General features: G+C 47.0%; 1 protein-coding gene across 1 annotated transcript in view; it reads right to left on the bottom strand.

The window, feature by feature from the left end:
- The window catches only part of LOC144142915 (venom metalloproteinase antarease-like TtrivMP_A), a 65,211-nt gene that overhangs the window by 24,990 nt on the left and 16,781 nt on the right, over positions 1–23,440 (bottom strand). Inside the window, exons 6-7 of the mRNA XM_077674753.1 lie at positions 10,235–10,306; positions 10,017–10,156 (exon numbers count right to left, since the gene is read on the bottom strand). Of these exons, the coding sequence (XP_077530879.1) occupies positions 10,017–10,156; positions 10,235–10,306 (212 nt within the window). The remainder of the gene's footprint in view (positions 1–10,016; positions 10,157–10,234; positions 10,307–23,440) is intronic.

The following is a 23,440-nucleotide window of genomic DNA, read 5'->3' as shown; positions in this document are numbered from 1 at the left end:
CGACGAGAGCTTTGAACCCCCGAGAGTTTTATGCTCCTGCATAGATTGACCGACCCAAAAAATACCACACATCAACACCCCTGCCGTACTTGTGCCACTGTAATTTGAGGCTGCTTTCAATGCCGTTGGACATAAGCCTGTGATTGGAACTACGGAAGGCTGTGGTTTTTTTACGGATGAATAACTAGGTGAAGTGGTTTTTAATGGCCCCAAATTTCAATTCTGAGCCTCCGCACAGAATCCAGGATTGTTGAACTTTGCTACTGCAGTTCCACAAGGAGCAATCCTTTCGCCAATACTGTCCAATCTGATAGTACAAAAAAAGTCAACAAAGTTCGTGACATCTCACACCTGCAGCTAGCAATGCATGTTGGCGTCAAAATCTGGGTTGACCCTTAAAATACGGCACTTGATGTGGCTGATGCAGTTTCCACAGTTCAATGTGATGTTTTCCCTACCGCCAATTGTCTTCCCGCTATCATAATGGAGTCATCGCTTGAAAAGACTAAAGTTCACGTCATTCCGGGCTTGGACCACTTGCAAACGCAAGAGCATTTGATGCTGAATGAGAATCCATCAAGAGGGCGGCTTAATGATGCGTCCACCAGCTTGGTGTGTCGCTCGACGAGGAGGGAGAGCAACCGAGTGGCCCCGACAGCTCAGCACTGTTTGGAGGCACGAGATTGACATAATTTGGAGAATGGGAAGGTGCTTCAAAGACGCAATGATGAAGGTGCGCACACTCACGCCGACAGTTATGACGACCAACGTCGCTAAGAGTTCAGTATGCTGCGGTTTTAGGAATGCTCACCTCCAACAGAAGTTCTGTCCAGTGAAACCCTCAAGGCCCATACGGGCCTACCTAAGCTCCCACGCGTGGATTAACTTTACCTTTATGACTGCCTGACCGCACATACAGCTATCAACAAAGAGTGCTATGATTCGCACTACAGGACACGAGCGGCCGTCCACGCTGAGAAGGTTGCACACCGCTTACATGTCAATCACGTCGACCTACTTCGCACCGGTTTTTTTTTGCCATCTCTTCGCACGACGTCTCAGTGTGAGTCCCAAAGCCTCTGCAACGCCAACGTAGTCACGAATATCACTGACAGAGCCGAGCTACATCCCCACTCATCAATCTTCATGCAGACGCCATCTTTAGTATTCCAGCGAGGTATAGCATAGAACTGCGTGTCACAGCAGCGTGTACTGACAGTTTTACGCTGATATCTCACGCGTTCCAGTTACAAAAAAGGCACGGCACGTGCGGCACGGAACCTCAAGCAATTCTTTTTTTTATACATTATACTGAGGCGACCTATGGCACCAATGACACCCCAAAGTTGACTACGGATATCCGCGTGGCTATGCCTTGACTAGGTAAGACACCCTGTGTGAGAACTACTTGTGGCTTAGTGAAAAATCAGGAGACCCGGATAATGGATGTGCGGGTATACTGTGTACCACGCCCCGAAGGCAGAATGGGTAGTAAAACAGCTGATGCTTCCGCGACCGAGGTTGTACAGCGTCGCTTTAACCTGGCCTGTCCAGTCCTGTTCCTATGGTGTGATTCCGATGCAGGAAAGGTCAAAGCCGCGGCCAAGAAAGCGTCACAGAAATCGCGGCGGAGTTTGATTCCAAATGACCCTGCTTTATTGCACTTCATATTTGCTAGTAGCGTCGAAGTGCGCCTACAGAAGGTGCGGGCACTCACCGAGGATGTGCACGCGAAATGGAGAGCCTACATCCACAAGTGTCATCAGCATGTTACCCGGAGCCACCACCCACGATGGCGGTTACCTGCACCAGCTGCTCCATAGAAGCTAAACCAACGGTGCGTCATATGCAGTGGAAGGGCGGGACTTCCAAACGCGACAGTGCGAGTATAATCTCCTTGGTGTTCGGCGTATTCCATACTGGAGGAATCCAGTTCAAATCGCCGACACATGGATGAGTTGCTCCATCTTTCAGAGTTTCCAGGTTGCACAGGCTTTGACCATTGAATAAGAATCACTTACCGGACACTCTTTTTTCTTTTTTTTCGCTCGCTGACCCACGGCTCATCTATCTACTAATAAGGTTCTGTTTTTATATGTTATTTCTTTTACCTCAGTCATATGCTTGGTGAAAGGATGTTAACCGGTTCTTTAGGTTTTGCTTGTTTTGTTTTTTGCTAAAAGTTTATTAAGTAAAGCAGGTTTAATGTTTTCGGTGGTATACTAGCTACCAGAAGCGGGTGTTTCTCCCAATACAGCATCGGGATAATCTTTTTTAAAGGCATCCCCATTTGTGTTACAGTGGAACCCCGATAATACGACGTTAAATGGATCCCGAGAAATTGTCGTCTGACCAGGGTGTCGTACGACCGGGGCCCAGGTAAACACCGGCCTAGTAGGTGGTCTCACGGGACAGACGGGCTAAGAATTCGTTTAAAAAACTGTGATTAGTGCGTTCCCACGTGATTTCGGAACCTTTATCTCAAATCCCAAATTAAAAAAATACGAAGGGTATGTTGTGCCCCGCTCTCCTCCACGGCGTTAGAGCTATCCCGCCAGCCAAGTTCCGTGCGGTACGCGACACCCGCGCCCTCCGGAGCTATTTATTGCCCACCAGCCACACGCCTTGCGTACCTGAGTTAATGCCGACGTGCTCGAGCAAATGAAGAGGAGGAAAAGCGAATGTGAAACTGCCAAGGCTCAGCTCAATGAACGATACTAGAATGCGGAGGTAAAAAAAATTACGCCCACCTCCCGTCGCGGGAAGCCTGGTGGGATGCGACGCTGAGGGGGGTTCAAGCGCAAGCGGAGAGCAACCGTCGACCGAAAGGCCGCCGGAGAGCGGCACAACAGTTATATGCGCAGCGCGCCCGAAAGAGAGGAGACCAAGGAGAGAAAGTGACGCAACACAATCCAACACAATCCACTTTATTCCAATCCAATCGAAATCCAATCCAATCGAAATCCAATCCAATCGAAGTCAAGCCAAGCCCAGCCAAGCCAAGTCAGTCCAAGACAATCCAATCCAATCGAATTCAATCCAATTCCCCTCGCGAGAGAGTGCTCGTTATCGGAGAGGAGATGGGGAGAGTGGCTGCGGACAACAACGGACCCACGCGGACAACAACGGACGCACGCGGACAACGACGGACGCACGCAGGAAGGACAGGGCCGCCGACAAGAGATGCTCTGAGCGTCGCATCTAATAAACGAAATTCCCGTACAGAGTGGAAACACCCTTTGGACTGTCCCACGCCGTCGGTATTGTGTTAAAGTGCTAAAAACATTGGTATTCTCACTTCCCACAAGACGCAGCAACGCGACATAGAAAAGATGACTCAAACTTCGCGGGTAAACCACATTGCAACGAAAGTTATAGCGCGGTTTTGCTACACTGACTTACGGCGGAAGCCAGCGAGTGAAACAAAACGGCGATGCAATCGTATACGTGTCTCCACCCTCGCCGCGGACGTACTTGAGTGTAGGCACCCTAGAAAAGAAAGAAGCGGATTGACAACTCCGCTTTGAAAGACACTGGTAAGCTGAGAGCGGTGAGAGGGGGAGAGAACTTCGTGAAAGAAAGAAGCTTGGATCCAAAGGGTGAGAAAAGCCGGTGTGTACGAGTACCCTCCGGCTTGCTAGTGTCTGTTCAACAGGCGGTCTCGCCTGCATGCGGATCTTTGCGCATCAAGCCGCTTCACACGCGGGTGATGCAGTCCGGTCGGGACGAGGTGGCGAAGCGGTGTGCAATATTGAAAAAACAGCGGGTTATCAACGCCAGTCACCGTCGTATGAAGCGGACCGCGTGCACACGAACGTCATATTATCGGGGTTTTAATTCATAGTTTCCCCCCGCACGGAGCACCTTGAGTATTCATGGTGACGATGAGCAGCGACACCGCGGACCCGAGCTCCCATACATAGGCCGTGTCCAACCGTGGCGAGGTGTTTAAAGGTGAAGGGTAGAAGCCGTAAACGCTGGCCGTCGGAGCCTTGGTCAAGCTCCGGCCGATGGGATCCCTGCCTGTCTACCAGGCAGGGATCTCCGGGACCTCTTTGACTACCAGGGTAAGGTCAAAGGAGAAAGTACCCCCGTCTTCCTGCTTTTATACTATGCCGTATGGTATTTTCAACCCCACCCCCCCAACCGTGATCGCCCCCTAAAAGGGGCCGCACCGAAGTATCGTTTCCGCCATTGCCATCTTTGACATTTTCTGAACCAGATGATTACTCTCGATTTCTTGTCATGGAGTCCCTCAATCCAACCCACCCTCTTGAATCTCAGTCAGTCAGTCTTCTTGATCGCCAAGTATCTTGAAGCCGTAATAGGAAAATCGTGTAAGTGCAAAAAACAAAGGTCTGGTGAACTCCTAATCGAAATAAATGACAAGCAGCAGTCTGCAAAGCTTCTAACTCAGACTAGACAGGCTGATCTAGACACCAGGGTCACACCGCATCGGAGCCTCAACAGCTCGCAGGGTGTGATATCCGAGACAGATCTGAACGAAACGGATGCGGATCTCCTAGCCGGCTTGAAGTATCAGGGCGTCACTGCCGTGAGATGCATGACTATCCGCAGAGACGACAAGGAGATTCCCACCAAGCACATTATCTTGACTTTTGACCGCGCAGTTCTTCCACAAGACATAAATGCAGGTTTTATCCATTGCTCCATCCGTCCGTACATCCCGAACCCGCGGCGCTGGTTTAAGTGTCAGCTGTTAGGGCATGGTACAAACTCTTGCCGTGGCTGAACGACGTGTGAGAAGTGCGCGGCGCATGATCATCCGAGCGACAATTGTCCATCCGATACCCTGTCTTGTGTGAACTGCAGCTGGCCGATGCAAGCGCACTCCCGCAAGTGGGAAAAACTCCAACTGGAAAAAAAGATAGTCAACATCAAGTTAACTGAAAACATCACCTTCCGGGAGGCGCGAAAGAGGTTCGCCACTTTCTCTCTGGGGAGGTACGCTGATGCAGCTCGCCGGGGGGCCGAGCGGCGTCTGGTATCCACAGGGACCCAGTTCAGCGAGTCTGACCTGGTCTCGCCCCTGCCCCCCGCTGGGTTGCCTCACGCAGCCCAACCCGGCACCACGCCCCTTGCTGAGGCAGCAGCGGTTGTGGTGCAAACCACTTCTGTTGGGACAGGTGCCGCTCCCGCCTCTCCCTCCCCGTCGTCGAGTACGTTGGAAGGTGCCGAGGGAATGGACACCACGGGGCCCGCATCGGCCCCCAGCGCCACCACCCCACCCGTGCCACCTCTGGCGACCCCGACGGTGGCGGCTCAAACGAAGGGCTCCCAAAAGGGTGCCAATTCTGGGAAGTCCTGTTCGACGGGCACCCCCCGGACATCTGAGGACGAGATGGACGTCACGCCGTTCTTGCCTACAACGCACCGCAGGGAGCGGCCTCCGACGGCCAAGCCAGCAGAAAGACCTAAAAAGCCCAATCCAAGAGGAACAGCCCCGAAAGGCGACACGTGAACACACATGAACACACACACTCGTCATTCTTAAATTTAAATAATGAGAACAGAAAACATCATCCAGTGGAACTGCAGAGGCCTCCTTAAAAATCTTGACGATGTGTATGAGATTCTGCATGCCAGTCAGCCAAGTATCATGTCTCCACGAAACCCACCTGAATTCTAAACAAATTTCTTAAATAGGTACATGGTATTCAGAAAGGACAGGGTTGGCTGCACCCACTATTCAGGAGGTGTGCCCATTATCGCATGGAAATCATTAGCATACCACACTCTCTCTTTATAATCTGTCCTCGAGGCTGTAGCGATCCGTACAACACTATTTAATAGGTTGATAACGGTATGCTTCATTTACATCTCTCCTGATTTTGCACTTCCGAGCTCTGATCTCCAGGCACTGGTTGACCAGCTGCCCAATCCATACATACTAACAGGCGACCTTAATGCGCACAACTCACTTTGGGGCTCCTCCAGAAAGGATGCCCGAGGTCGCCTGATAGAAAAGTTTCTTACATCCTGCGGTGCATGCCTTTTCAACAAAAAACAGCATACATACCATAACTTAGGACACAATACATACTCGCATCTTGACTTGGCTCTTGGTTCCGCAGTTCTCTTTCATTGTCTTGAGTGGGATGTGGGAACGGACCCATATGGTATTGACGATTTCCCCACTTCATTAATGTATATAGGTACAGGCCCGAGCAGTCCATCTTCCCATAAACGTTTTAATGAATCAAAAGCAAACTGGAGCACATTCACACAAACATCTCAACTACACCACACATTCATAAAACACCTACACGTGCAGGAAGCCGCCCAACTCATCACGGCGCACATCCTCGTCGCCGCCGAGAAGTCCATTCCCTAGGCCTCTTGCGCGTCCCGTACCCCAAGGTGGCCCTGGTGGAACGAAGACTGCAGGCGCGCGCGCAAGGCCCAGAACAAGGCGTGGGGTGTCCTTCTTCGGTACCCCACGTCAGATAATCTGATTTCTTTTAAACGGGCAAATGCTTTTGGGAAACGAGTGCGCCGTGAAGCGAAAAGGGAGAGTTGGCGCACCCTCCTCACTTCCATCAACTCATACACTGACACACACAAAGTCTGGACACGAATACGCAAACTGAACGGACAACAGACACACAGCCTGCCTCTGGTGAGTACAACAGCGGACACACTGGAAGACCAGGCTAACACACTCGCACAACACTTCCAACACGTGTCCAGTTCAGCGCACTAAACAAACACTTTCATGAAACACAAAGCATCTGTAGAAAACTCCCTGCTTGATAACAACAAGGCGCACAGTTCTTACAATTGACCTTTTTCAATTCATGAGCTGACGGCTGCTCTGAGCACATGTAAGCCCTCAGCCCCTGGTGCAGACAAAATGACATACACCATGATACAACACCTACACCCAGACACTCTTGAAACACTCCTACATCTATACAACAACATATGGCTTTCGGGGCACATTCCGCGCTATTGGAGGGAGGACATAGTAGTGGCTTTCTTGAAGGAAGGGAAGGACCCATCCTCTCCCGCTAGCTATCGGCCCATCGCCCTTACAAGCTGCCTCTGCAAGCTCCTCGAGAAGATGATAAACAGGATACTTGTGTACTTTCTTGTGTACAACGGTCTTCTCGAGGGCTGCCAGGCAGGCTTCAGGGCGGGGCGATCTACAAGTGACCAACTTGCCGCCCTTGAATCATATATCAAGGACGCTTTCATTCACAAACAGTTTTGCGCAACGGTGTTTTTTGACGTTGAGAAGGCCTATGATACCGCTTGGCGTTACGGGATCCTCAGTGACCTGAAGTCTTTCGGTGTTTCGGGATATATGTCCAACACCCTTGCTAGTTATTTGTCCGAAAGAACATTTCGCGTGAAAGTAGGTAGCGCACTTTCAAGAGTTCATGTGCAAGAAAATGGCGCTCAACAAGGTGGAGTTCTAAGCTGCACTCTGTTCATAGTTAAGATGAACTCCCTTTGGAAGGCATTGCCACCTTCCCTTTTTATTCAATGTATGTAGACGACGTCCAGGTATCTTTTAAATTATGCAATATGTCCACCTGTGAGCGTCATGTCCAGCTCCGTGTCAGAGAACTTGCCAGCTGGGCAGACAAGAACGGTTTTAAACTTAACCAGGAAAAAAGCACCTATGTTGTCTTTTCCAGGAAGCGTGGGATCCATCCGGACCCAGACATTACCGTTAATGGCGTATCGATTCCTGTGAGCAAGGTACACAAGTTTTTAGGTGTGGTTTTGGATGAAAAGCTTACGTTCATCCCTCACATTAAAAATCTGAAACATAAATGTCTTATGGCTCTCAACATTCTTAAAATCTTGTCCCACCAGTCCTACGGAACGGACAAGCAACTCCCGTTATGTATTTTCCCAAGCCTAGTGGGGTCTAGATTGGACTATGGGAGCGTTGTGTATGGGTCAGCCACGAAAACAGCACTTAAAATGCTCGACCCAGTGCTTCACTTTGGGCTTCGCCTCTCTTGTGGCGAATTTCGTACGAGCCCTGTACAGAGTCTTTACGCAGAGTGTAACAAATGGTGCTTATCACACCAGCGAACTTATGTTGACTTGTTATATGCCTCTAAAATTTCATCAATGGACAACCATCCATTTAAACCGGTTCTTAATGATACATCCACATCACACCTCTTTTTAAATCACCCATTCATTCCTGTAAGCTTCTCGCAGAGAGTGAGGGTCGAGGTCACTATTCATGAGCTATCCTTTTTAGACACATTCAAGTCATCTCACACTAATCTTGTAGCACCATGGCATCTTCGTCCTGTTGCATGTGACTTGTCTTCCTCAAAATACAATAAGAACAGGACACCAAGAATGGGATTTTGCAGCATTTCATGTATGTGCAGGACAAATACAGGGCTGCAGAGTTTTTCAGCGATGCATCTAAAACGGTGACTGCAGTCTCTTTTGCTGCGCATGGACCCAATTTTGAAGCATCTAGAAACATAAATGTAAAGACAAGTATATTTACGGAAGAGGCATATGGCATTTTTATGGTTATAAGTCACATAGTTGAACATCATATTTTTAAATCCATTTTCTATATAGATTCGCTGAACGTCGTCCGTGCATTATCATCGGGACAGTCATCGAAAAACAATGTCATTAATCTTGCCCTCAAATCATTTATGCTAGCTTATTCGTCAAACCTTGGGGTGGCTGTGTTGGGTGCCAGGCCACTGCGGCATTGCCGGAAACGAACTGGCCGATGAAATGGCCGCCAGTGCTGCACTCCGAAACACAGTAGACTTAACAACAGTACCTTACACAGACCTCAAGCCACAAATAAGACAGCAACTCCGTAAAACTTGGCAAGCAGACTGGCGCGAACAGTCACACAACAAACTACACGCAAGAAAACCACAATTGGGACAATACACTACTGACTCACACAACAGGCACATTGAAGTTACCTTAGCTAGGTTACGGCTAGGCCATACGCATGTAACACACTCGCACCTGCTCACGGGATCTCCGAGACCCTTGTGTAGCAGGTGTAGGGAGGGCATATCCGTGATACACACCCTCATTCAATGCAAGGCACTCGACATTACACGACGGAAACACTTCGGAGAACTTTACAGACAACATATTTCATTACATCCCTCATACTTTTTAGGAGACGATGCCTTGTTTTCTGTCCAGCGCACCTTCACATTTCTTTCAGAAGTTCAATTCTTACAGCTCATCTCATACCACCCATAGTTTTACCCCTGGTCCTATACACCAGCCACCTCTTTTTTTTAAACCACTCTTGGTCTTCATCCTTGCCCTTTACACCAGCCGTGCTCAGTCTTTAATAGATTTTATTCGTGTTCCCACTAACCTTTTAGTTGTCACCAATTCATCAAACCACTTTCTTGGCGCTCTTTGCCCTAGCTGGCCTTGCGCCATTAACCTTCAAACATTATCATCAATTCATAGTTTCTATGGGGAGTTTGCCGGGGCGGCGGTGATTCGTCGGAGGAAGCGAGTCGTCGTAACTCCGCTGGCCGTACCATCGGGGTTCCACTGTATCTCTTATGTGCAGCTTAGTGTCTAATACTTTCTTTAAAACATTACAAGATAAAAAACTTTCTCTGTTTCAACTCAGGCGCTTCGTAAAGCTTGCTATCAGCTACTACTAGAGTGAACCAATGAGTAAGACTCGAAGTACTCCTTCGACCATCAACACTTTTCTCACCTTCTTTGTATTGTATTGCAACGATTTTCACTTTTGCCAGGCCGTGCTTTCTGGCCACCTAAAGTGAAGGTTTTTTTGCAGGTGCGATTGGAACTTCATAGGGTAAATGCCGAGCCCATAGGCCAACTTCATGGCGCTATCCGCAGAAATATTTCAGACGTCACAGTACACCTGGTAGCGTGTTCGCACCGAAAGTAAGTGTTCTTGAGATGTAAAATTTTGTACAAAACTTTGAGTTAGCGTCGGGCAGTTTTGAATCAACACTGTACTGACAAATTTGAGAAAAGCATTACCTTACCCTGTCAAGACCATGACAATGTCATATCGTTGATATTTGAACTTGTAGTCTTCGACATATTTTACCAAGCTGTAGATCGTCGCAATTCCGTCGACTTTGTAATCGTCGAGGTATACGTAATAATCGCATTCTATTTGCTCCTGTGGGAAAGGGCTTTTAAATGAAGTAGTCGGGTGTTATTTAGCATATGTTTCTATAAAATAGGCAGCATTCCTTACCGCTAAAACTTCAATGGCTCTAAATTTTAAATGGATGGCTGGATCTCCTACGGTGAGGTATCGGATCCGTATCTGGGAAATATAACAAATGATGTGTTCATATAAGTGAAACTTCCTTCCAAGAGTAACTTTTATGCGCCCTAACCAACTGCCATGAATGTTTTCGTCCCTAAAACGCATTTCTAGTTTCTGCAATACGCATAGTTTGCTCCTTCAGAGCAGCCTCAGTTGTCTGCCAAAGTTAGCTTACGCGCGAATGCAAGTGTTGTGAACACGTATAAAATCACTCCATGCTTTTTTGTTAGGCGGGGTTTGAGCAAACACATAAAGTGAACGCTCACCCCTTTTTAACGAGTTACTAGGAAACATTCACGGACGAATCACGTAGCGAAAACAAATGCTGCACGGCGTACTAAACAATACCTGTAAAACATCTTTTTATGTCGCACCATTCAAGATAAATCAATCAATCAATGTTGTCAACATTATTCGCCAAGGAGATCGGTACAGGATAAAGAAGAAGCCACAAAAAGCTGCGCGGAGCACTTTGACGGGGTGGCTGCCCCAGTGTGGTTGTGAGCGATGGAGCCGAGCCGATTAAAACTACAGCAGAGAGAAAAAACAAAAAGAAAACTTGAAGCACGTATCAAGTAAACGCTACACAAAATGGTAAACAGTCATGGTTAGCAGGGTACCAAAAGCAGACATATGAACGACATGTGATGTCAGATGTACTTACAACCACAAAAATACAACAGATGCAACACACGTTACAATAAATATTCTTTCAACGCCCATTTAAACGTTTACCGATCTCAATTGAGTAAATTGTAAAGTTAACCAACAAGTTGCTTAAGTGAATGTTCAGGATTGACGGTCGTAATTGTGGTGAGGTGTAGGGGTATACCGTGTGTCTGGATTGCGTGTGTGGTATGCAGAAATATTTGCCTTCAATTTCGCTGAGCCCTCCTAAAAGCGGGCGCTATTTTTATAGCTGCAAAGTTTGGCGTGGCCAACCGGTATTTGTAATAAGTGCTAACTTTAATTACTTTAAAATATCTGAAAGCTTTGGGCGTGTGGAAATAACATGGCACATGCGATATTACCCTTGCACCTTTTTTGTGCTAGAGAAAGGTGTGTAGAGTTCCCGCTGGTGGTCGTGCCCGAGACCAAGTGTGCATACGTAAGTTGCGGTAAAATAGTAAAATAAAGAGCAACAGTTAAATACGTTGAGGTAATATATGCCTACATTTATTGATTACGCCTGTAGTTTTACATATTTTCTCATTAATTAGTTGTATCTGACAGTGCCAAGTCAGATTTTTAGAAGAAAGTAGGCCAAGAACTTTTACACTATGCTCCACCTGGATTATGTTTCCGTCAAGGTACACCTTTAATGATGGAGCGAGTTTGTTGTGCGGGCGAAAAAGTACAACTATTGCTTTATCCACATTATTCAGTAAAGAATTGCGCTGTCTCCACGCGAAGTGTTGAATCCGATCTTTTTTTTATTTCTTCAGTTGTTTTACCTGTGATCAGCAAAGTTTACGATCAGCATAGCATATCGAATACTGAAACTCAGGTCTTGACAAGAGGGAATGCAAGTCATTAACGTGAATGGAAAATAGGAGAGGCCAAAAAATGTTGCCTTCGGGCACGCCTGTGATTAGAGATTTTAGTTCAGAAGAATTTTCGTCTTTTAATACATGCTGCTTACGGTGACTCAGGTAAGAGAATAGTAGGTCACACGCAATACCACACACGCCATACGAATGCAGAAGCAAAATGGAGAGACGAGATAGTTGGTGAGCTTCCGTGAGTGAAACTTAAGCGCAAGCTGACACAGGGACGAGACAGGGAAACGACACCAGCGCTTACTATGAACTGGAAGACTTATTCAATCGAATGCACATATATACTATGCCAAGACCCAACGGTTAGGCACGTGTGACCGTCGTACATGCGTGCGGCTGAACATAAGGGCAACCACACCCTTTCCTTCTCATTTTCTTTCTTTCATCGAAAAGCTGCAGATACTCTTTTGTTCTATAGTTTCGGAACGAGTGTCGTGGCAGGTGTCTTTTTATGGTTTTTTAGAAAAGGATTTAGAATCTTTGACCATCATTCATCTGTTTTCTGTGCGGAAGTCTGAGGCGGTAGTGGGGTATCTGTACTCTGTTGATTTCTTCAACATCTCGGACACTAGCGTAAACGTTGAAGACCTGTTTTGCTTCCTGCCTCATGATGTGCTGATGCGACGTACCAGAGATTGTATTACGAACGACAATGATGAGCTGACTTTGTGAGTCGTAGTGGAATTCCGTGGCGGCGTTTTCGTAGCTCCTAAGCTTCTACCTTCGGAGTAGTGTTGTGGGGTTTCAAGATAAGGTGTAGGTACAAACCTCCAGGGTGTGCATTGGTCTAAGGTTGCTCCAGTCCTGACTAACATTTTTCTTGGCAATGTTGACTGTGATTTGCAGCTTGGTTTACATGGCGTTGCCACTGTGGCTTTCCGTTATGTGGCGATGTTTCGGTCCTAGACTGCAACATACCCTGCGCAACACACTTTTCTTTAAAACTGAGTTTAGCTACAACTAGTTACCTCTCAAAACTGCGGGCTCAAAGTTGTCACAAAAACGTTGAGGTCAAAATATATGGTTAAGACTCCAATATGACACAATAGTTTTCTTCAAATGCTTTTTCGCCAACTCAAGATAAGGCTATAAGGACGAACCCTGTGTTATAGACAAGTGTGTTGCCCTTTATACAAATTCAGCCCTTCGAATGTGCTGTTCTTGATGCCTTCAAGGCAAAAGGGAGAAGGTTTGGAGTTTATGGCCGAAGTTCCCGTTCACGGCACCTTGAAATTTCTTGACCTCGAGCTCAGTTTGTCGCAGCATAATACAGGCTGGATGTACGCGCCCCGTTCTTTTACGCCGCTCATAAACTTCGCTTCTTTTCATTCGAAGCTAGTTAAGAATAGGATAGCCAAGACGTGCTTCAAATCCGGTGTCAACAATTCCTGTTATGATTCGGCGCAACAAAGCTTCATGCGCAAATAATTCGGCTGGCTGGAGAACGCTGGCTTCCCCCTCTCTGTGCTGCAGTCCATGTGTCAGCGTCTCGTAAAGCAATTGAAAGGGTTTGCGCATCACATAACGGATGCCGAACAGAGTAAAAAATACCCGCCGTGGTGGCTAAGTGGCTAAGGCGTTCTGCTGCTGAGCACGAGGTCACGGGTTCAATTCCCGGCCGCGGCGGCCGCTTCTCCGATGGAAGCGAAAAGCAAACATGCCCGTGTGTACGAAATTTCGGTGCACGTTAGAGATCCGCAGGAGGTCAAAATTAATCCAGAGCCCCCCACTACGGCGCGCTCATCGGATAAGTTGCATTGGCGCGTTAAACCCCCCCCCCCCCCCAATCAATCAACAAGAGAAAAACGCGTTCTAATATATCCTGTGAACGTGGTCGGAAAGCGAAGCTGCAAACCACAACCACAATGATTACCTATGCGATGTCACTTAAATTCCTACAGGTGGCTCAACAAAGAGTGAAACCAGAGACAAGTGAAATGCACTTAACCATACCCTTTATATCTTCCAAAAGATATTCTTTGCTAAGGTTAAATCAATTCATGATTCAAGAGCGGGTGTTGGTTGAGTTGTATTGGTGAAGCACATGTGTGGAAACTCTTTTTTTATATATATAAGCGAAGCTGCAACCCCGTGTTCGACAATCTAAGTTCTCCGTCTCTGCCGTCAACCGGGTAGCCTCCGTCGGCGGCGGCAGAGACGGAGAAGTGAGATGTCATGAGTTGGTGTGAGCTTCCTCTGATTTTTATTATAGGTGTGAGCTTCCTGTCATTTTTTATAACTCCTAGCGCATACGCAAGGCGCGCACACGGCCGCTATACGTGCCGTAGGCGCAGCGCACTGAGACGTAGAGGTCGCGTGACGAAATCAAGTGGCATTTAGCGAGAACGCAGGAGGTAAACCCCAGTGCACCGTCTGTCTCTCTCGTCGCCGATGTACTTGTAGCTCAATGGGTAAGACAGCGCGCTCTTGCTCTGTTTCTCTATTCATCCCAGTTTCGATTCCTGGCGGTGCCAGCAACTTCTTTTATTTATTCGCGGGAGTTTCCTGTTGACACCAACGGTCACGGCCGCACCCTTGCGGGGTTAAGGTAAAAGCTTCGCTTTGAAAAGTGGCGGTCATACCGTATGTACACGCGCTGTCGCATCGCCTTAAGAATACGGCTGGCAGATTCGGGGTTAAGGTGGTTTTCTATGCCAGGAATAAGCTAGGTAGTTTATGCAGCATGGTAAGCAACAGGCTTGATTCCCGAGACAGTGTTTTCACTGTCTCGGGAATCAATCAAACAACCACAAGTGGTTGTTTGATTAAACACAGGCTCCACCTTGTTCGGTGTATGACAAATGTTGTGTACTGCATTAGTATGTCCTCTGGCCGGGTGTACTTCAGCCAGACCGGCCGTTTTCTCAATGCACGCTTAAGGGAGCATCATTCCTTCTTGAAACGAAGGCCCTACACACACCTGGCGCTGCACTGTTTAGACTGTGGTTGTAAGCCATGCTTCACAGACACACAAGTCATTTTTAAACACAGGGACCGTGCTGCGAGGGAAAATACTGCAGCCTTCCATATCTGAATTAGGGGTTCGGATCCTATAAATCACTCGTCAGTTCGCATTCTTGTGGTACTTCTTAAGGAGAGAGGGTAGAAATCAAAGAAAGAAAAAGAGAATGAAAGGGGGATGGTCGTCCTCATGTACACCTGTACGCCTGTGCGACGGTCACACGTGGCTGATTGTTTGGTGTTGGCATGGTATATATGTGCTTTCGATTTTCATAAATCTTTCAGTTGATAGTAAGCGCTGATGCCATTTCCCTTTCTTGTCTCTGCGTCAGCTCGCGCTTAAGTTTCATTCATAGATACGAGTGCAGTTTGCAGAGGAGAGTCTGATGCTAGAGTAAATAAAAGGCCTGAGATCAGTCTACGCAAATGCCTAATTGTAAATGGAGAAGTGAAAAATTCTGAACAGTGCTTTCTTTTTGCTGCAGTATCGCACTTTCTGTGAAATGATTCTTGCGAAAACAATGTTGAAAATCATGTAATAGTGCGTGCTTGGAAAAATATGTAGTCAACCTGGCATCTATAGGTTTTCCTATTCCTTTAGAAAAAAACAGCAAGATAGAAATATGTGTGTAATTGTTCGAAAAATTTTTGTCACCACCTTTAAACAATAGCTTTACTTTCGCGATTTGCAACTTCATTGGAAATACACCTAAGGAGAGTAAAAGATTGACATTTTTGGTAACACAGTGTGTAAATAAACGAGTTGCGACAGCACGTGCCATCTTTGGGAGCTCTGTAGGTTGGAGCTGTCCTCTGTTCACAATGCCTTAGTTCTTGTACTGAGATGGACCGTCTCCTTTAGCATACGTTCGATGGCTATACCCGTGCTGCTTAGTAGCTCCAAGCCCCGCTGCAGTAAAATTGGGTGGTCGTGCCATTGAGTTACATACAATATTAACAAGAGGGGAAGCTGGTGCCAGTGAAACGGGAACACCGCGGCGGCGCTTACGCTTCAATTGAAATTGAAACTGTGCAGGATGAAAACGAAGCAGTGATTTATGTCGGCTCCGTGATCGTGTAGATATTTTTGAGTTTGCAACTCTCTCCTCTTCTCGTCTTGGGTGGGAGCAGTTTGGTAAACAACGTGGGAGTCTTGGTGAGCTGGTCGCTTGCTTTTTATGCGAACTTGTGTGCTTCCAGGACGCTTTTACCAGTTAGGACTACCGTCAGCTTGCAGACATGTCTTGCTGCCAAGCCAATGCAATTACACGATCACCTGCCATGATTTTTTATCTTACTTATCGTTGGTGAGGAGCTGGCATGTTTTCTGCAACGTGTTACGTCACTAGTGCGCCTCGCATTCCTACGAATGCTAGGAACACAGTTCGGAAGCAGCGGAGTACATACCCCTCCCAATTTGGCCAATCCCAGAGGCCACACTCCTACTAGCTCGATACGTACCTCAGCTAGCCCGGAGCGCACTTCAAGCACGCAGCTCCAAATCTATCAACGTCATGAAGAAGAGGATATTCAGGATAATCTTCATCACGAACCATCGTCAATAGAAACGCTGCAGGATGGCCAGAACATCACGGCTTTATCAACCACACCAGAGGAAGATGTATCTCGCTTTTTTGGGAGTGACATTGTAGAGCTATCGACCATTTTAAACGATCCAGGCAACAAAAGACCCGTCAGTGGCTGAAGGAAGGTACTCGAAACTTTCTTGCAGCACAGGATGATAGTGTTATGCACGCGGCTCTCACGTTCTGAAGGCCAGATCAAGGAACTACGCACTCAACTTTTAAATTCTTTTCGCAAGAATTCCGAGCCCCAGGATTACCCACTCATCGCAAAGCAATATGTGGAGGCCATACGCAGTTCACAAGGGGCTATTCATTCCGGCAGTTCCTCGTTGCCTGTGCCGCGTTCATTTATTCATACGGACAATGAAGCTGCTGCTAGACCTTCAACTCAAACGAACAATTGAAACTACGTTTTACACCTCGCTCCGCTCCTTCCTACAGTTAACCCAGGCCCCGAGATTACTGCCGAGCTCAAATCTACTTTTGGAAATGACCCCTCTGAATTCGGAGAGAAGCACGTAAAGCTCATCCCCACACGCTCTGGTCTGACAGTCGTATCAGCCGATCAAGCTTCAATAGGCAACCTACAAAGGGCGACAGAGTCCCATGCTCACCTAAAGACTGCACTGAAGACATCCCAACCTGCCCACCACCTACCTCCAATCAAGATATCTGGGATGGACCCCAGAGTAGTTCCCTGCGTTGCTAAGGAGTAGCGTCAATGCCAGAAACGATCTCAACATTCCTGACCAAGAGTTCAAGCGTGGTACATATTTCAAAGAACGGTCTGGTAATAATGTGCACATTGTAGAAGTATCTTCATCGGTCTATAAAATATTGAAGGACAGGGAATGAATCTTGGTTGGTTGGACCTCTTGTCCAATTAAAGAAAACTTTCATGTGGCTGCCTGTGGTAAGGGCTGCACATACGGACATGTCGCAACAAGAGGCAATGCGTAAATTCTTTGCTGTGCCTATTGTGCGGATTCTCATGCGTCGGCAGAGTGCCCAGTGACTGATCAGAAAAAATAGGTGTGCAGGGAATTTCGAGCAGCGGGTCGGCGGTTCGACCACGCTTTTAATGCGCCCTGTTTCTTCACGGTTGCGTTTCGAATCTCTAGACTAAAAGCTAAAACTACTTACGACCTACCTTCTACGCCCGCTCTCTGCATTCCATCCACTGCCTAAAGTACTTCCACAAGCCATTTCACTTCATTTATTTATTATGGCTCCACTAAATTTCCTGAGAGCTAACCTCAACAACACGCGCACTGCAACTTCTCAATTAGTTGACTTCATCGATGCGCATCACATTGACGTGGCTTTTATTTCTGATCCATACGCCCGGGGGTCAACCGTAACAGGAATGCCTCACCATTACCTCAAGTTTTTCAATCAGGAGGCTCCTCATTGTATGATTTTATTGCCCCGACGAAACTTTGATGTCTTTCCTGTTTATTTTGCTCCTTAAGTGGTTGCAATTAAAATACAACACAATGAATTCATTATGCTTTTCATTGCTACATATGCTGCGCCGTCCGTTCCACTAGATTACATACTCACTTTACTGAAGGATGTTATCGAGCGCTACAATATTGGCAATATGGTACTGGCAGGACATTTCAATTCCCGAAACCCCTTGAGGGGTGGCACCGTATTAAACACTCGTGGGCAGCAGTTAGCACATTTTTTGCTTGCCAGTGGACTGCAGCTACTAAATGATCCCACGTCACCGCCGACATTTCTGAATCAGTATGCAGAGTCGTGGATTGGCCTGACGATGGTGCTTGGCCCTTTTTGGGAAGGTGGTCATCATTGGGAAATCCATGACACGCCTTCTTTGTCAGACCATCGCTTAATAGTTTTTAGCCCTCTGTCAGTTACATTTCCTCATAAGAGACGCCTAACGAAAGCGGCTACACGTTACATGATTGAGCACTTGACAAGTCATTCTTGCTTTCACAATATCGATCCGCTAAGCTTTGCCACGCCCGAAGCCCTCAATTCTGCACTTCATACATTTTATACAAAGTTTCAGCGTGTCAAAAAGAAGTACAGGAGCGTCCAAAAAGAAACACAGTGGAAACATGTGGTGGACCGATTCCCTTCTTAAGGAGAGGCCTGCACTCCGTGCTCTACGTCGGCATTTTCAGCGATGCAAGGATGCGCTTCAACGTGCTCATCTCAATTTTCCTATTACAAAGCCTTAAGTGACTACAGGATTCACATAAAAGAAGCGAAGGTCACTGCAGCAAGACAGGCGTGTTCATGGGAAACAAGAAGAAGCTTATTCGGGCGTCCCTTTGAAGCCCCATTTAGCCGCTATACAGTTCCAACAGTATTGCCCCCTCTTCTACAAGCTCACGGCAGTTCTACAACTGGCACCATACAATCTGCCGACCTTCTTCTAAAGACGCTCATATCAGAGGATACGAGGGATAGTGATACCTTGGCTCGCATGGCATTACGCACATTTGTTGCCCACAGACCATATCAGACGGATCACCAAGATGTCTACTTCACCCAAACCGAATTACGAACAGCCGCCCGCTGCCTGAACCCTAATTCAGCCACTGGATTTGACGGTATTACTACTCTTATGACTCAGCTATTATTTACCCACATCTCCCATTCTTCCTCAATCTATTTAACACCTGCCTTCAGCTTGAACACTTCCCGTCCCAGGGGAAAATTACCCGGGTTTCGTTCCTTTTAAAACCTGGAAGGCCACGACGTCAACCCTCGTAATACTGGACAATTTGTGTTACATCTATGCTGGGGAAGCTGCTGGAGAGGATGCTAAATTCCAGTTTATACTTCTTCCTTTATCAATCTGGTCTGCTCCATCCTCACCCGTATGGTTTTACTAAGGGGAAGAATACCCCAACTGCCTTTGTGGATCTCCGTCGCTCCCTGCAAGAACGCAGGGATAAAGGAGATTTATCTTTGGTCATATCTTTGGACTTTGCCAGCGCCTTTGACTCAATTTGGCATCTAGGGCTTCTATATTTCTCCCGTTCGGAACGGTGCCCTAGCAATATATACCGGCTATTGCATTCCTTTTTGGAGGGCGGAACATTGTCATTTCTTTCACACTCCGGAAGTATTACCCATGCAGCGACAAAGGCAAGCCCGAGAGGTTCACCTTTAAGCCCGCTATTGTGGAATGCTTATATCCATGGTCTGCTCTCTCTTCCGATGCCTGATAACGTATACCTTCAGGCTCACGAGGATGACACGATCGTTGTCGTACAATGGCATACGCGAAGGCACCTTGAGACACCGGCTCGCCAAGCCTTGGAGAGAATTACCACTTCGAGCAACAATGCCAAACTTCGGATCAATCCGACGAAATGTTCCTGTTTACTGGTTTCGGGAGGAGAACGAGGATCGAGCCGAAAAGTCACACAGTGAGACTTTACGGGACGTAGATACGATATGTGCCTGAGATGAGGCTCCTTCGGGTTGCTTTATACAACCATTTAACCTTTGTCGCTCACGTTAATCACCTCAGAACCGTCGTCGAAAACCTTGCAGTCTCCATGATACGCTCCAGTCATATGCACACCATTGTAAATAGACAGCATCTTCACCTATTACATCATTTGGTTGGGACGCCGGCCGTTTTGTACGCCGCTCCTGCGTGGTGGTATACGAGTCAACACTCCATGCTTCGGGACAGAGTATGCTCGCTTCTCAGATCTACACTGTTTGCGGTCACAGTAGCGTACACGACAAAACGAACAGGCTGCTCTAGAGGTAACAGCTAATACGTTACCTGTAGACATACACCTAGCCATCCAAGTACTTATGTTTCTCCTGTTTTCTGAGCGGCAATCCACCACGTTCAACTCGCCTAATTGCGTAACATCCCACGTAAACCTTCCCTTTGACTCTCTCACTCATCCAGCCAGATTGATTCGAATTAGCAGCGGGACGCCTAATGCTGCCGATGCTAAACAAAGATTGCGAATCCCTGGCCTACACGCCTACACAGATGGTACGCATACTTCTACGTCAGATGGAGCTTGCTTTTTATCATGTCTGGGCCTGATTCTATTACAGCAGTGCGTCGTTACGGGCTCATTACCCCAACCTCTTCATTCGACGTAGAAGCACTAGCCCCGAACAAACTACTTCACTTTTTACTTGATAATCCACCTTCTTCTCCGGTTCACATCTACACCGACAACCTCTCGGTCCTAACCTCCCTTGATAACCTGGTTAATCAATCCACCGTAGTTCACCAATTGAAAATAGCCATCCTTTTTCTCGCGAATGTTGTTTCTGTTCATCTTTATCACGTACCGGGACACTCAGTTCTTTGGGGTGACAAGCTGGCTGGCGGACATGGTGGCGGCAAGTGTGGCTTATAAGAGGAGAAGATGCCCGCAGTAAACTGTCCAAACGCATGATGAGATCTCGATTAACGAAAGAGGGCCGCCTGCAATGGCAGCGAAGGTGGTCGACGGAAAATACCGACACAGAACTGTACAGATGGATACCCAATGTATTGGACATTCCCTCCTTCTTTCCTCCACCAAAAAAGCTAACTCAGTTGATCACTGGACATGGACGGTTCCCAGATTATTTTTGTAGGTTACAACTGACGGTAACATGTCGATGCTTCTGTGGTCAAGACGCACCTTGCATTTCTCACTATTTACAAGACCGTACAAGAACAGTTGTGTGCATTCGACGACTCCACAATGCAATAGGAAAAGCTCTGGAAGCACCCTATTTACGGACAGTACTGAATGACTGTGTAGCAGTTAGAATCGTAACGGAACTCGTTGAGTTTGTTTCAAAGGCACTGCCTGAAGTGTGACAGATATCCAGCACCCCGAGCCAAGTGGTACTTTTCCGCGAGTGATATGCTCAGTTCTTTTTTTCGTGCGTAGTGTGACTGGCTTTTGTTCTTTGCAGTGTGCGGGGCTGCAATACCACATGAACAGCATTTTCTAGTATAGTGTGTGCAGTGTGCGGGGCTGCAGAGTGTGATTTAAGCACATTGTGGTAGCTACCGTATCCTGATTTGCTGTGGCACTGGAGTTCTCCCGTACAAGCGCGACAGTCAGTGACTGTTGTCTGTCTTTTTCTTATGCAGTGTACACGGATATAGTAGCACGCTGTTTCTCTCCGCTTTTGAACCGTTGCGAGATATGCTTTGAAAAGCTAGTCATAGGTGCCACTTTTTTGTTTACTGGTGTCAGCTATATAGCGTTGTAAGCCGTTTTTCGGGACTGTGCGATGCCACATAATATCTGCACTGTTTACCTTTTCTTTTCGCAGTGTGCGGGGCTGCCTTAGTGTGTCTGTTTTATTTGTACTGATTCCGATTTACGTTTGTCATTGGTGCTTCACCAGTTCGCTATTAGCTTGCTGCCCGCGATTTGGGTAAGCGTGGAGAGTTTGGTTTGGTGCTAAGTATCATTTTTATTCTCATCTACAAATTTGGTTCTACATAAAAACAATACCTTTGGGCTAACGCTCCTTTTTATTTATTTTTTATTCGTTGTTAACCTGCCATAGCTTGGCTAGAGCGGGTTTCGTTCCCGGAATTTTTTTTTGTATTTTTTTATGGGGAACACGGAATCAATAAACGAATTAAGGGGTGTAGTCAAGGGGGTTTGTGGAGCTGGTTTGCCATTTGCCGCCAACTACAGCAGGACAGGGACTTCTTTAAAAACTTGCTGTAAAAGTTTTCGCGCTTGTCGTTTGTATTACTAAGAAAAGTTTTCTACTCTTAAAAAAGAAACCGATTAATTTGAAGTCCTTTTAACATAAATTGTTGATTTATCAAGCTGTATTCCTACCAGCTACCAGTACTGCTGGTCTGCGCCACAGGAGTCGGCGTTTACTAAAGGTGTGGCTTTTCCAAGCGATTCCTAACCGCCGTCATACTACAATATATTCCTCTGCCACCCACGGCGGTGGCTCAGTGGCTAAGGCGTTGCGCTACTGAGCACGAGGTCGCGGGTTTTATTCCCCGCCGCGGCGGCCGCTTTTCTGCTGGAGGCGAAAAGCAAAAACGTCCTTGGGTACGAGATTCCGGCGCACGTTAAAGATCCCCAGGTGTTCAAAATTAATCCGGAGCCCTCCACTACGGCGCGCCTCATCGCCTGCGTTGCGTCGGCGCTTTAAACCCTACAATCAATGTTCCTCTGTCGAATGAGCAGCGCCGCAGTTCCTGATTCGTAGGCAACTTTTCCGCACAGAGCCCCAGCATTTGTGTTTTCGTGCTCGCTGTGCTGCAATAAATTGATAAGCCATCCGATTCGCAACAAACCTCTGCGTTATAAAGCAGTTGCCCTCAGGGAGGCATCAATCCGCGTGCGGCGTTAGGTTCAACAAGAAACGTATTTTTGAACGCTTCATCCACAACCCGCGTAGTCAAATGCTTTCATGAACGTCCAAAACGAAAACGAAACTGTCTGCGCGATCGAATCTATAGTAACATCCGCAAGCCATCGACCGCCAATTCGACCAGAACTACCCATCACGTCTATTCCGGCGGACGATCGCAGCGCCAGATTCCTCTCTACTTGTTATTGTATGAAACTCTAAGGGTCATGAAACGAATATGTGAAAGATGTACCTATTAAGGCACAAAAAGATGGATAAAGGCTGAAAAGTGAATGTCATAGAATATCAGGCAGATTCAGGATAATTGTCAAAACAATTCGGCCATTAAAATATGACTAAGAACAAATTATTGTCATCCTTGTGTGTCAGTAATTTACAATAGCGCCCTGAATGCTCCTATTTCCGCGACTTCTGGGCAATATGCCTATTGTTTTCTCCAGAGCTACACGCAGACCAGGATCGGTCAGTAATATTTACAATTAAAAGCCTGTACGATAAAGCAATAAGCCAAGGCGCCACATGGCATGTCACACCTAAGCTCTCCTAATGCAAAAAAGTCGTTTTCACTATTGGCTGCGCTTGAAATATTTTTGATCTGTCTTTAAAGTGCGAAAAGTAGTTGATATATTGATTTATTTCGCATCTTCTTTTAATAAACC

This window comes from Haemaphysalis longicornis, unplaced genomic scaffold (assembly GCF_048455015.1).
Source record: "Haemaphysalis longicornis isolate Haplotype H1 unplaced genomic scaffold, Haemaphysalis longicornis Haplotype H1 scaffold_6, whole genome shotgun sequence".
Classification (NCBI taxonomy): Eukaryota; Metazoa; Arthropoda; class Arachnida; order Ixodida; family Ixodidae; genus Haemaphysalis; species Haemaphysalis longicornis.
Note: the sequence above shows the minus strand (reverse complement) of the source record. Positions and strands in the feature narration are given on the sequence as shown.